The sequence below is a fragment of the Dipodomys ordii genome, unplaced genomic scaffold (genome assembly GCF_000151885.1).
Source record: "Dipodomys ordii isolate 6190 unplaced genomic scaffold, Dord_2.0 Scaffold29, whole genome shotgun sequence".
Classification (NCBI taxonomy): domain Eukaryota; kingdom Metazoa; phylum Chordata; class Mammalia; order Rodentia; family Heteromyidae; genus Dipodomys; species Dipodomys ordii.
In genome coordinates this window covers 2,746,346-2,757,637 of record NW_012267245.1, presented here as the reverse complement: position 1 = coordinate 2,757,637, position 11,292 = coordinate 2,746,346, and the positions used below count along the sequence as shown (strand labels likewise).

At 57.0% G+C, this 11,292-nt stretch overlaps 1 protein-coding gene across 1 annotated transcript in view; it reads right to left on the bottom strand.

Moving 5' to 3' along the window:
- Cdhr2 (cadherin-related family member 2) overlaps positions 1–11,292 on the bottom strand; it is a 35,655-nt gene that overhangs the window by 4,957 nt on the left and 19,406 nt on the right. The window contains exons 13-27 of the mRNA XM_013015980.1: positions 10,958–11,113; positions 10,446–10,607; positions 9,961–10,022; positions 8,983–9,226; positions 7,695–7,934; positions 7,396–7,465; positions 5,837–6,442; positions 4,008–4,079; positions 3,385–3,434; positions 1,861–2,012; positions 1,080–1,188; positions 897–985; positions 430–498; positions 255–332; positions 28–124 (exon numbers count right to left, since the gene is read on the bottom strand). Of these exons, the coding sequence (XP_012871434.1) occupies positions 28–124; positions 255–332; positions 430–498; positions 897–985; positions 1,080–1,188; positions 1,861–2,012; positions 3,385–3,434; positions 4,008–4,079; positions 5,837–6,442; positions 7,396–7,465; positions 7,695–7,934; positions 8,983–9,226; positions 9,961–10,022; positions 10,446–10,607; positions 10,958–11,113 (2,256 nt within the window). The remainder of the gene's footprint in view (positions 1–27; positions 125–254; positions 333–429; positions 499–896; positions 986–1,079; positions 1,189–1,860; positions 2,013–3,384; positions 3,435–4,007; positions 4,080–5,836; positions 6,443–7,395; positions 7,466–7,694; positions 7,935–8,982; positions 9,227–9,960; positions 10,023–10,445; positions 10,608–10,957; positions 11,114–11,292) is intronic.

The following is an 11,292-nucleotide window of genomic DNA, read 5'->3' as shown; positions in this document are numbered from 1 at the left end:
CTCCTCCCCCCTCCCGGTCCCCCTCGCCCTCCCCTTTCCCCTCCCTCTCTCCCCCCCCCTCACCAGGACCACCAGCCCCATGTTGAGCAGCTGTGTCAGGGAGTCCTGGTCTCTCCGGATCATCCTGCCACACAATCGCAATCGTACTCAGACCCAGGGGCACCGAGGTCCCCCGGGGCCTGCTGCCCCCCCCAAGACCCCCCCGGGGTCCCGGGGTGGCACCACCCCATCCCCAGGCCCCACCACCCACTCACACGCTCAGCTGGTTCAGTGTCAGCGCGGTCCCATTGGGGAACACAAAGTAGGCATCAAGGTAGGAGACGGCTTGGGCTCTGGAACGCAGGGAAGTGGGGGTCAGGGGGGGTCAAACAGCCCAGGACCATGGCAGGCCTCGCCCTCACCCCACCACCCACACTGTAAGGCCCTCACCGGGCTGCGGGGTTTATGTTCTGAATGTCCACCACGTAGACGCTGGTCCTGGTGGCTTGGGCCAGTGCCCTGCAGAAAACACAGGCTTCAGAGAGCTGGGGGGGGGGCCCCTGGCTCAGGCCCCGGAACCCCTATCTGCGGACTACACAAATGGCACCTGTGTAAATTCGGGCAGGAAAGCCTTCCCTCTGGGGTTCAGGGTTTGCTTTGGGGGAGCAGAGCGCGCCTGGGTAATACCCAACCGTCACCACCAAACATGGCGGCTCTGTTCCCAGCTCTCGGTGCCTCTGGCCCGCGGCCTGAGCTTTGGGGACACACAGAAAGGAGATCCAAGTCCAGGGGTGACAGAGTAAGGGGCAGAGTGGAGAGGCAAGCAGTCTATCCAAGTCTTGTTGGGGGGATCCATCTCCTAGCACCCCTCAATGCTTCCCACAGTCCCCCCCTTTTCCTGTGTCCCCCAGACCTACGCCTTGATGTCCTCCACGTTGGCGCCCACCTCGTCTTTGCTGGTGGAAAATTGCAGCCTCACGCGGTAACTCTGGTCCACCGTGAACAGCTAGGGGTGTGGGGGGCGGGGGATGAGCCATGGGGAGCCCAGGCGTTTGGGGGGGGCTGGGATTGCTGGAGGCAGGGACCAACACACCACTCACATTCAGGGTGATTTGAGTCTTGTGGGTCACATTGTCCAAGACGTGGTCCCGGGCCTGAACTGTCACTTGGTAAGTGCCCTGGAGAGTGGAATCCAAGCTGGTTACCAGCCTGGAGGTTGGAAGAAAACATAGCTCAAGCTGGGTGCCAATGGCGCACACCTGTCATCCTAGTGACTCAGGAGGCTGAGATCTGAGGATCGTGGTTCAAAGCCAGCCCGGGCAGGAATGTCTGTGAGAAACTTATCTCCTATGAACCACCAGAAAACCAGAAGCGGTGCTGTGGCTCAAGTGGTAGAGCGCTCGCCTTGAGCTGATGAGCTGAGGGACAGCGCCCAAGCCTAGAGTTCAAGCCCTACGACCAATAAAAGAAAAGCTCAATCCTTTTATTGGGGGGAAGGGAGGGAGGGTGGGTTGTGAGATTTGAACTCAGATCCTGGGTGCTGTCCCTGAGCTTTTTCGCTCTACCACCTCTGGTTTTCTGGTTATTCACTGGAGATAAGAGTCTCACACATTTTCCTGCCCCTTGCTGGCTTTGAACTGCGATCCTCAGATCTCAGCCTCCTGAGTAGCTAGGATGACAGGTGTGAGCCACCCCCCCACCCTCCCCCCCACACACACATACCCCTGCCCTCCCAGCTCAATCCTGGGGACCAGCTTAAACCTTTCTGGAACTCACTGGTGCATATTCCGGGATGGGGGAGGGGCAGGGCTTAGTGCCCTCAAGCCTCCCCTGCCCTCCCCCCAACCCCCTCCCCAAAATCCAGTTGCTGATCATAGTTACTGGATACTGCCGGTAAACACGCCGGCCTCTGACGTGGTGAAGATCTGGAAGTAGTTATTGAATGGGGTGGTGGTCCCATCCTGAGAGACAAAATCCACCCGGAGGAGAGAGAACTTGATGTTGGCATTGGCTCCCGAATCTTCATCTCTGGCCTGGGAACAAAAGGTTAGCATATTTGTGGGGGGGGCTAAGCCGGACACCCCTTTCCCAGGGATCAGTGGCAGCAGTGTTCTGGGAGGTCCACACAGTACCCACCCTCTCCACAGCTCTCTAAGTGCCCCCCACATTAAGTAAGCACAAGCCTGTGTGTGTGTGTGTGTGTGTGTGTGTCTGTAAGTCTGTGAGTCTGTGTGTCCAACCATCCTGGCATCCTGGGGCTTGAACTCAGGGCCTGGGTGCTCTTCGTTTTTTTCGCTAAAGGCTGGTGCTCTGCCACTTGAGCCACAGCTCCATTTCTGGCTTTTCCATGGGTAATTGAAGAGTCTCATGGACTTCCCTGCTTGGGCTGGCTTTGAACCATGATCCTCAGATCTCAGCCTCCTGAATAACTAGGATTACCAATGTGAGCCACCCAGGGCCCAGCTAGCACAAGCTCTTCTTAAGAGATAGAAGAGTGAGAGGGGGTGGGAAGGAGGGAGAAAGAAATATAAAAGGGAAACTGAGTCTCAGAGAGGCAAGGCAGTTCTGCAGGTCAGTAAAAGGCCCCAGCAGCTAGACCCAGCCCCAGGGACTCAACCCACACAGAGAGCCAACATCCTCTAGTATACACACACCCAGCTTCACTCAGAACAAATTGAAAGCATTATTAGAATTTTGTCCTGGGGAAATGAATTAAGTAGAAGGAACTCATTTAATTTATAATTGCCTGGGAGCTCATCATCATATTCCAGCATTCCTGTGTAGTGAGGAGGGGTAAAAATATTCTAGCTGGCAAAGTGCTATTGATGGTCATGAAATCTTTATGAATAGCAAATTGAACGATTAGGGAAATCTGATGAGGGCAACTAGCAGGTGCGGCAGGGTGGCCTGTAATCCCAGCTACTCGGGAAACAGATCTGAGGGTCCCAGTTTGAACCCAACCCAACCCCAGGTTGGAAAGTCGTTGGGATTCTTATTTCCAGCTACCACTAAAAAAGCCAGACGTGCAGGCTGGGAAGGTGGCTCAGTGGTAGAGCGCTTGCCTCATATGCATGAGGCCCTGGGTTCGATTCCTCTGCACCACATAAGCAGAAAAAGCTGGAAGTGGCGCTGTGGCTCAAGTGGTAGAGTGCTTACCTTGAGCAAAAGAGCTCAGAGACAGCGCCCAGGCCCTGAGTTCAAGCCAGGACACACACACACACACACACACACACACACACACACAATTCCCCTTGGGCTCCGTTTTCCCTACCTTGGGAACCATTTTCTTCCTTTCTGAGGTTGAGACATTTCGGGGGTGTGGGGTGCTAAAAAGCTTCCCAGCCTCCTCTCTTTGTAACCCCAACAGTGAACACAACCACAGAGGTGGGGCAGTAAAACACTCACCTGGACGTAAGCCACCTGCTGGTCAGGGATCACCAGCTCTGGGATAATGACTGTAGGTATGAGAAGATGGGGTCGGGGCGGGGTCAGGATGGGGCGGGGTCAGGATGGGGCGGGGTCAGGATGGGGCGGGGCGGGGTCCAGGAGGTGGGAACTCTGCCCACCTGGCCCAGCCCTGCCCACTAGCGGGCTCCAGGCCTACCATCCCTCAACACCTCTGCCCAAAGAGACCCCAATCCAGCAGCCCCTAGTCACTCCCTCCCACTGTGCAGATAGAGAAACTGAGGCCCAAACAGAGAAACCCTGGCTCCAAGCCAAACAGCAGATAAGTCCGGGCTGGAATGGACACTTGTATGGCCAGATGGTTCGGAGCGACTCAGGAGGCTGAGATCTGAGGATCGTGGGTCAAGGCCAGGCCCGCAAGGGAAGTGTGTGGCTCAAGTGGTAGAGTGCCAGCCGCTGAGCAAGAGCCTGAAGCCCTGAGTTCAAATCCCAGGACAGGCCTATACATACAGCATGAGGATCCTGCAGCCTCAGGACTGGTTGTGGGCATTGCCAACTGGTCCTGTGGCACAGGCCCGCACGGAAGGGCAGGGTGGAGGCTGGGGGGGGTGCAGCTCCCTTACCGAAGGTCTTGTTGTCCAGCAGGAAGTGGGGCGCGTTGTCATTCACGTCCTCGATGGTGATGCCCAGGGTCCCTGGGGAGAAGGGCTCCTGAGCAGAGGCCTGGGCCTCCCCAGCCTCCCCTTCCCTGCATGGCGGGGACTCTCTCCCCTAGACCGGACCGGCAAACAGCCAGCCGTCAAGGTGAGCCAAGAGGGCTGCGCTGGGACTGGACCTAGGGACGGCGCCCCTGAGCACACCTGTAAGCCCGGCAGCAGAGGGGGCGGGAGGCTGGAGGCTGTCCAGTTCCAACTGGCCTGGACCACTGAGAGAGACACTGTCTCAGAAGGAGGAGGAGACTAAGAGAGGAAGAAGGGAGGGACAGGGGTTAGGGAAGGAGGAAGAGAGGGAGGAAGGAAAGAAGGAAGGGAGGGAGGGAGGGAGGAAGGGAGGGACAGGGGTTAGGGAGGGAGAGAGGGAGGAAGAGAGAGGAAGGAAGGAAGGAAGGGAGGGAGGGAGGGAGGGACAGGGGTTAGGGAGGGATCGAGAGAGGAAGAGAGGGAGGAAGCAAGGAAGGAAGGGAAGGAGGGAGGGAGGGAGGGAGGGAAAAGGGAGGAAAGGAGGGAGAGAGGGAGGGAAGAAGGAGGGGAGGGAAGGAGGGAGGGAGAAAGGAAGGAAGGGGGAGGGAGGAAAGAAGGAAGGAAGGAAAGGAGGAAGGAAGGAGGGAGGGAGGGAGGGATGAAGGGAGAAAAGGAGGGAGGGAGGAAAGGAGGGAGGGAGAAAGGAAAGAAGGAAGGAAGGAAGAGAGGAAGGGAGGGGAAGGAAGGAAGGAAAGAAGGAAGGAAGGAAGGAAGAGAGGGAGGGAGGGAGGAAGGGAAAGAGGGAGGAGAGGAGGGAGAGAGGAAGGGAAGGAGGGAGGGAAGAAGAAAGGGAGGGGATGAGGAGGGGAGGGAAGGAGGAAGGGAGGGAGAAAGAAAGGAAGGAAAGGAGGAAGGTAGGAAGGAAGAAAGGAAGGGAGGAAGGGAGGGAAGGAGGGAGGTAGGGAAAGAGGGAGGGAGAGAGAGAGGGAGGGAGGGAAAGGAAAGAGGAAGGAAGGAAGAAAGGAGGGAGGGAGGGAGAGAGGGAAGGAAGGAAGGAAGGGAGAAAGGGAGGGAGGGGGGGAGGAAGAAAAGGAGGGAGGAAGGGAGGGAGAGGAGCAGAGGAGAGGAAGAAAAGCAAGAGGAAATGGAAGGAGGGAAGGGAGGAAGAGAAGGCAGATCATAAAGCAGAGGAAAAACAAAAGCAAAATGGTGGTTGTGGTGGCTCACGCCTGTCCTCGAGCTACTCAGGAGGCTGAGATCTGAGGATCTGGGTTCAAAGCCAGCCTGGGCAAGAAAGTCTACGAGACTCCTATCTCCAATGAACCACCAGAAAACCGGACATGGCGCTGTGGCTCAAGTGGTAGAGCGCTCGCCTTGAGCTGAAGAGCTGAGGGACAGCGCCCAGGCCCAGAGTTCAAGCCCCATGACTGACCAAAAAAGAAAAGAAGGGGGGTTTCGTGTCTTGTGCAGGGCATAAACTACTTGCTAGGCGGTGGTCTGGGTCTGGGCTATCACCCTGTCTCCTGGCTCATGGCCAGATTTGAACACAGATCTTCCTTCCCACTGCCGCATCAGATCAGATCTGTATGCCCAGCTCCACCTAAATGACCCATATGTACATCCTCCATTGGTTAATGCCTGGCTCCCCTGGGCAGCTGGGGAAACTGAGGCTGGGAGACGACTTTGATCGACCCCCCCCTGGGAAGGACCCCAGGCATCGCACCCCACTCTGTCCCGCAGCCCCTGAGCTGCGATCGTACCCCGACTCTCACCATTGTTGCTGTAGGCCTGGAAGCGGGGATCCGTGTCGAGATCACAGGCCCGCACAACCAGCATGACCCGATCACAGGCCTCAAAGTCGATGGCCTCGCTCTGGTTGATGTACACGGAGCCATTGGCTTTCACCGAGAACCACCCGTGGCACAGGCTGCCCACGTCCAGCCCGGCCTTGGTACAGATGACGTCCACCAGTTCGATCACCAGCCGGGCTCCCGTGTCTACATCCTGAGCCTGGATCTCTGCCACCTGGCCATGCTGAGAGCCGTTCTCTGCCACGGAGATCTCCTGGAGAGAAGCCGCCACCAGGGTGGGTGGCTCATCGTTCACATCCTCCACGATCACCTGGACGTCGGCCGTGGCCTCCGGCCCCTGGGGGCCTGGGTTCTCGGCATGCACGGTCAGCTGGAAGAAATTCTGCGTCTCGTAGTCCAAGCTCACGTCGGGGGGCAGCCGGAGCCGGCCCTCCGCCCTCCCGGACCCCAGCATTGAGCTCTGGAGCAGGAAGTTATTGGCACCACTGCCAGACAGGCTGAAGCTGATTCGGTTATTGGCCTCCGTCTGGTCTGCGTCCCAAGCCTCCACTGTGCCCACCCATATGCCTGTGAACAACAGACAGAGTTAGCAGGGGTCCCCCGGACCCGGTTAGCAGAAGCCCCTTTTAGCTCTTTTGCTCTTGGGGGGGCGGTCCTGTGGTTGGAGTTGTTCATGGTTCACAACTGTCATCCTAGCTATTCAGGAGGCTGAGATCTGAGGATCGTGGTTCAAAGTCAGCCCAGGCAGGAAAGTCCTGGAGACTCTTATCTCCAATAAACCACCAAAAAACCAGAAGTGGCGCTGTGGCTCAAAGGGTAGAGCGCTCACCTTGAGCTGAAGAGCGCAGGGACAGCACCCAGGCCCAAAGTTCAAGACCCATGACCGACAGAAGAGAAAAGAAATGGTACTGTGGCTCAAGTGATGGAGTGCTAGCCTTGAGCAAAAGAAAGCTCAGGGATAGGACCCAGGCCCTGAGTTCAAAACCCCAGAACTAGAAAGAAAAGAACTGTGTGTGTGCGTGCGCACGTGTGCGTGCGTACACGCTTGATCTCCATTGGCTTTTCCACTCCAAGTTAGTGCTCTACTGCTTGAGCCGTACCCCCATTCCCAACCTTTTGCTGGGTAACTGGAGATAATCTCTTGGATTTGTCTGATTTCCAACCTGGAACCTCAGATCTCGGCTTCCTGAGTAGCTAGGATGACAGGTGTGAGCCACTGAGTCTATGGTTCTTTTAGTGATTTGGGGGGGGGGGGTCAGAAGTGGGACTCTGGTTCTTTTTGCTATTTGGGGGTGAGCCGTGGGACAGGGAAGTCCATTCCTGAGTCTATCGTACGCTGTGTCTTGTCCACAGCCTCAGAGATAAGAGCATGAACCGTATTGATGACACGCCAGGCCTGGTAATGAAGCCTTCACCTGCAGATGCTTCTCTCCAACCCAGAGCCCCAGCCCCAGCACCCTGGGCCCCAGCCCCAGCACCCTGGGCCCCAGCCCCAGCAGCCTGGGCCCAGACAGACTTACCTGCTTCTCGCTCCGCCACAGGGAATTGGTAGCCGGACTGGTTGAAAATGGGCTCATTGTCATTGATGTCCTGTGTGTGGGCAGAGGAAGATCTAAGCTCCAGACCCTCCCATCGCCCTGCCCACCCTCCCCACTCCAGTCTAAGAAGCCCCCCCTCCCCTCCCCCCTCCCCACCTCTCCCTTCCCCCTTCCTCCAAGACTTGGAGACTGGCCACAGGCTGCCCAACGCTCAGATCCAGGGTTCCCGCAGGGGAGGAGATGGTGCCCCCTGCAGGGGGCCCCCCCGGGAGCAGCCTCACCTCCACCGTGATGGTGACATTGACCTCCGTGCTCTGAGGGGGCACCCCGCAATCAGACACCCGCACCCCTAGAACGATGCGGCCCTCCAGGGCAGGGTCAATGGCCTCTCGGTCCAGGGGCCCCAGGTTCGTGAGGAGGCCTGTGCGGGGATCCAGGGAGAAGTTGTGGCTGTAGGGCCCTGGTAGCAGGGTGAAGATCAAGAGGCTGTTGTTGGTGCCTGGCTGGTCTTTGTCCTGGGCCTGTTACAGAAGCAAGGAGGGCATCAGGCCTGGGACTGGCCAGTGCCAAGATGACCTTCTCCCAGCCCCAGCTGAGCAGCTCAGATCCCCGGCTCACCGGAGAGCGTTGGAGCCAAGCACGGTGGCTCACGCCTGTCATCCCAGCCACTCGGGAGGCTGAGATCTGAGGATCGCGGTTCAAAGCCAGCCCAGGTGGGAAAGTCTGTGAGACTCGTATCTCCAATAAACCACCAGAAAACCAGAAGTGGCGCTGTGGCTCAAGCGGTAGAGCGCTCGCCTTGAGCTGAAATGCTCAGGGACAGCACCCAGGCCCAGAGTTCAAGCCCCACGACCAACAACAACAGAAAACACAGTGCCCAGGCACTGAGTTCAAACCCAAGAACTGGCACCAAAAAGAAAGACATAAATAAGGCATTGAAGAACACTGCAGTCATTTCTTCATACATCTTTATCGTCCTCTCTGCTTCTCTAGCTCTGATCAGCAAGAGACCCATAATTAATGCCTCATGGAGCTGACCCCGTTTGCATATTACAGATATCCAAATATTCGGAATATTGCACATATGCAAAATTAAAGCGAACATATAGGAATAACAGCAGCCTACTTCTGTAGTGCAAGCCTGTAATCCCAGACAGAGGCCAAGGCAGAGGCAGGAGGAGTTCAGTCAGAGACCTGTATCCAAGCTAGCCTGGCCAAGGTTTGTGAAGCCCATTTCAAAAAGAAAATAAATCAATCAATTGTGTGTGTGTGTGTGTTGGGACTTGGGTTTGAACCTTGTGCTCTTGCTTCGTTTTTTCTCTTTCTGCTCAAGGCTGGCGCTCTACCATTTGAGCCACAGCTCCACTTCCAGCTTTTTCTGGTGGTTATTGAGACATAATAGTCTCACAGACTTTCCTGCCCTGGCTGGCTTTGAACTGAGATCCTCAGATCTCAGCCTCCTGAGTAGCTAGGATGACAGGCGTGAGCCACCGGCACCCAGCCAAAGGCCTCGATCCCTTGATCTCCTTCTCCAGCTCATGCACCAACTCCAGGGTGGCTCACACCTACCAGGATGGTCAGGGACACATTGCCACGCTCCTCCTGGACAAAGACGTTGTAGGAACCCATGACCTCGGGGGCATTGTCATTGATGTCCAGAAGGTGGATTTCCAGCATGGTGGTGGAGGCCTGGTTGCCGCCATCGGTGGCCTGGAGAGTGAGGAAATACACCGTCTGCTGCTCTCGGTCCAGATTCAAGCTGTCTCTCACCGTCACGGTCCCCGTGTCCGGGTCCACCTCGAAGAGATCCACCCTGCTCGGGGTGATCAGAGTCAGTATGTCTGCCAACAGAGGCACTAGGGTTTGTGTTTTGTTGTCGGTCTTGGGGCTTGAACTCTGGGCCTGGGCGCTGTCCCTCAGCTCTTCAGCTCAAGGCGAGCGCTCTACCGCTTGAGCCACAGCGCCACTTCCAGCTTTTTCTGCATCTGGGGTGCTGAGGAATGGAACCCCGGGCTTCATGCATGCAAGGCAAACATTCTACCACTGAGCCACCTTCCTAGTCCTATCCCTGAACTGTTTTGCTCAAGGCTTTAACTCGACCACTTAAGCCCTATCTCTACTTCCGGCTTTTTTGGTGGTTATAATTATAGATAAGAGTTCCGTGGACTTTTCTGTACAGGCTGGCTTTGAACCCACGCACCTCAGACCTGCTGAGCAGCTATGATGCCAGGCGTGAGCTATCAACGCCCTGCTGGATTTCCTGGATTTCATGTCATCTCTCCCAAGTTGCGGCTACCTTAACGCCACCCACCAGGAAGTCCCCACGTGAGCTGAGCCAATGCCCACGCCAGGCCCTTGGACTTCTAGAACTGTGATCTACGCAAACCTCTTCTCTTCATAACATGTGCGGCCTCAGGCATGCCAGTATAGTGACAGAAAACAAGATGAATCACTTTGTTTTTTTCTTTAATTGTTCATTGTCTTTCCAGAATGGAGATGTCACTGAGAGTCCTACATTTTCTCAGCCCCTCTCCCTGTCCCCCTTACCCATTTCCTGGGAGCAGGCTGTAGGTGATGTGGCCCCATTCGCCTGTGTCAGGGTCGGTAGCCTGCGAAAACAGAGCGGTAAAGGGACAGTGTGGGGACACACGGGCAATCACTGCAAATGGGAAGCTAGCTCCCATGCTTTGTTTTGTTTCTCTGAGCCAGTCCTGGGGCTTGAACTCAGGGCCTGGGCACTGTCCCTGAACTGCTTTCACTCAAGGCTAGCACTCTACCTCTTGAGCCACAGCACCACTTCTGGTTTTTTCTGTGTCTGGGGTACTGAGGAATCGAACCCGGGGCTTCATGCATGCTAGGCCAGCGCTCTACCCCTAAGCCACCTTCCCTGATCCCCGCCACGCTTCTTGACACCAAGAAAGGTAGGTGCCACGTGCATTTGCAGACACTCCCTGCAGAGCCACGGGCTCCTACTTCTGGGTCCAACCTTCCCTCCACCCAGCCAGGCCTGGCCCGCACCCCATCTCACTCACCAGGGTGGTGTTGGTGACCACAAAGCCCGGGGGGCTATGCTCTGGCACCTCAAAGATATACAGGTTCTTGGGGAAGGTAGGCCGGTGGTCATTGATGTCTCTGAGATGGATGGTCACGGAAGCCACCGAAGAGTTCTTGCTCACCACATCAGTGGCCACCACCTAAGGACAGAACAGGCAACACTAGCCGGGCACCGGTGTTCCCGCCTGTCATCCTAGCTAACTCAGGAGGCTGAGATCTGAGGATCGGGGTTCAAAGCCAGCCCGGGCAGGAAAGTCCGTGAGACTCTGATCTCCAAGGAACCACCAGAAAACCAGAAGTGGCGCTGTGGCTCAGGTGGTAGAGCACTCGCCTTGAGCTGAGGGACAGCACCCAGGCCCAGAGTTCAAGCCCCACCACCGACAAGTAAGAAAGGCCGAATGACAATACCAGGCCCTTCGTGGCCGCCTCCGTGCCCGATGGGTTGGCGGCCCGTGGCTGCCGTCCCCCAGTGTCCCCGATCGCCCCTCACCTGCACCATCATCACCGTCTTGTTCTCGTAATCCACCATCTCGGAGTCTCTAACCAGCACCTGAACGTCGGCTGAGCCTGCGGCTCGCGTAGGGGAGACGCTGAAGGCTGGGGCGTCAGGGCCTTCCAGAAACAGCTCGAAGGTGCCATTCCTGCCCTGTGGAGAGGGTCTGCATGACAGCCCGCCCTCCTCCTCGCCCCCCCTCCCAGGGGAGGACCTCAGGGACAGAGACCACGGGGCCTTGTGCGGCTCCCACCAGGCAGGAGCGCCCCCGGGGTCCCGCGGGGGTCCCTGGATGGACAGGAAAAACTCCCAGCACCCACCCAAAGCCTGGC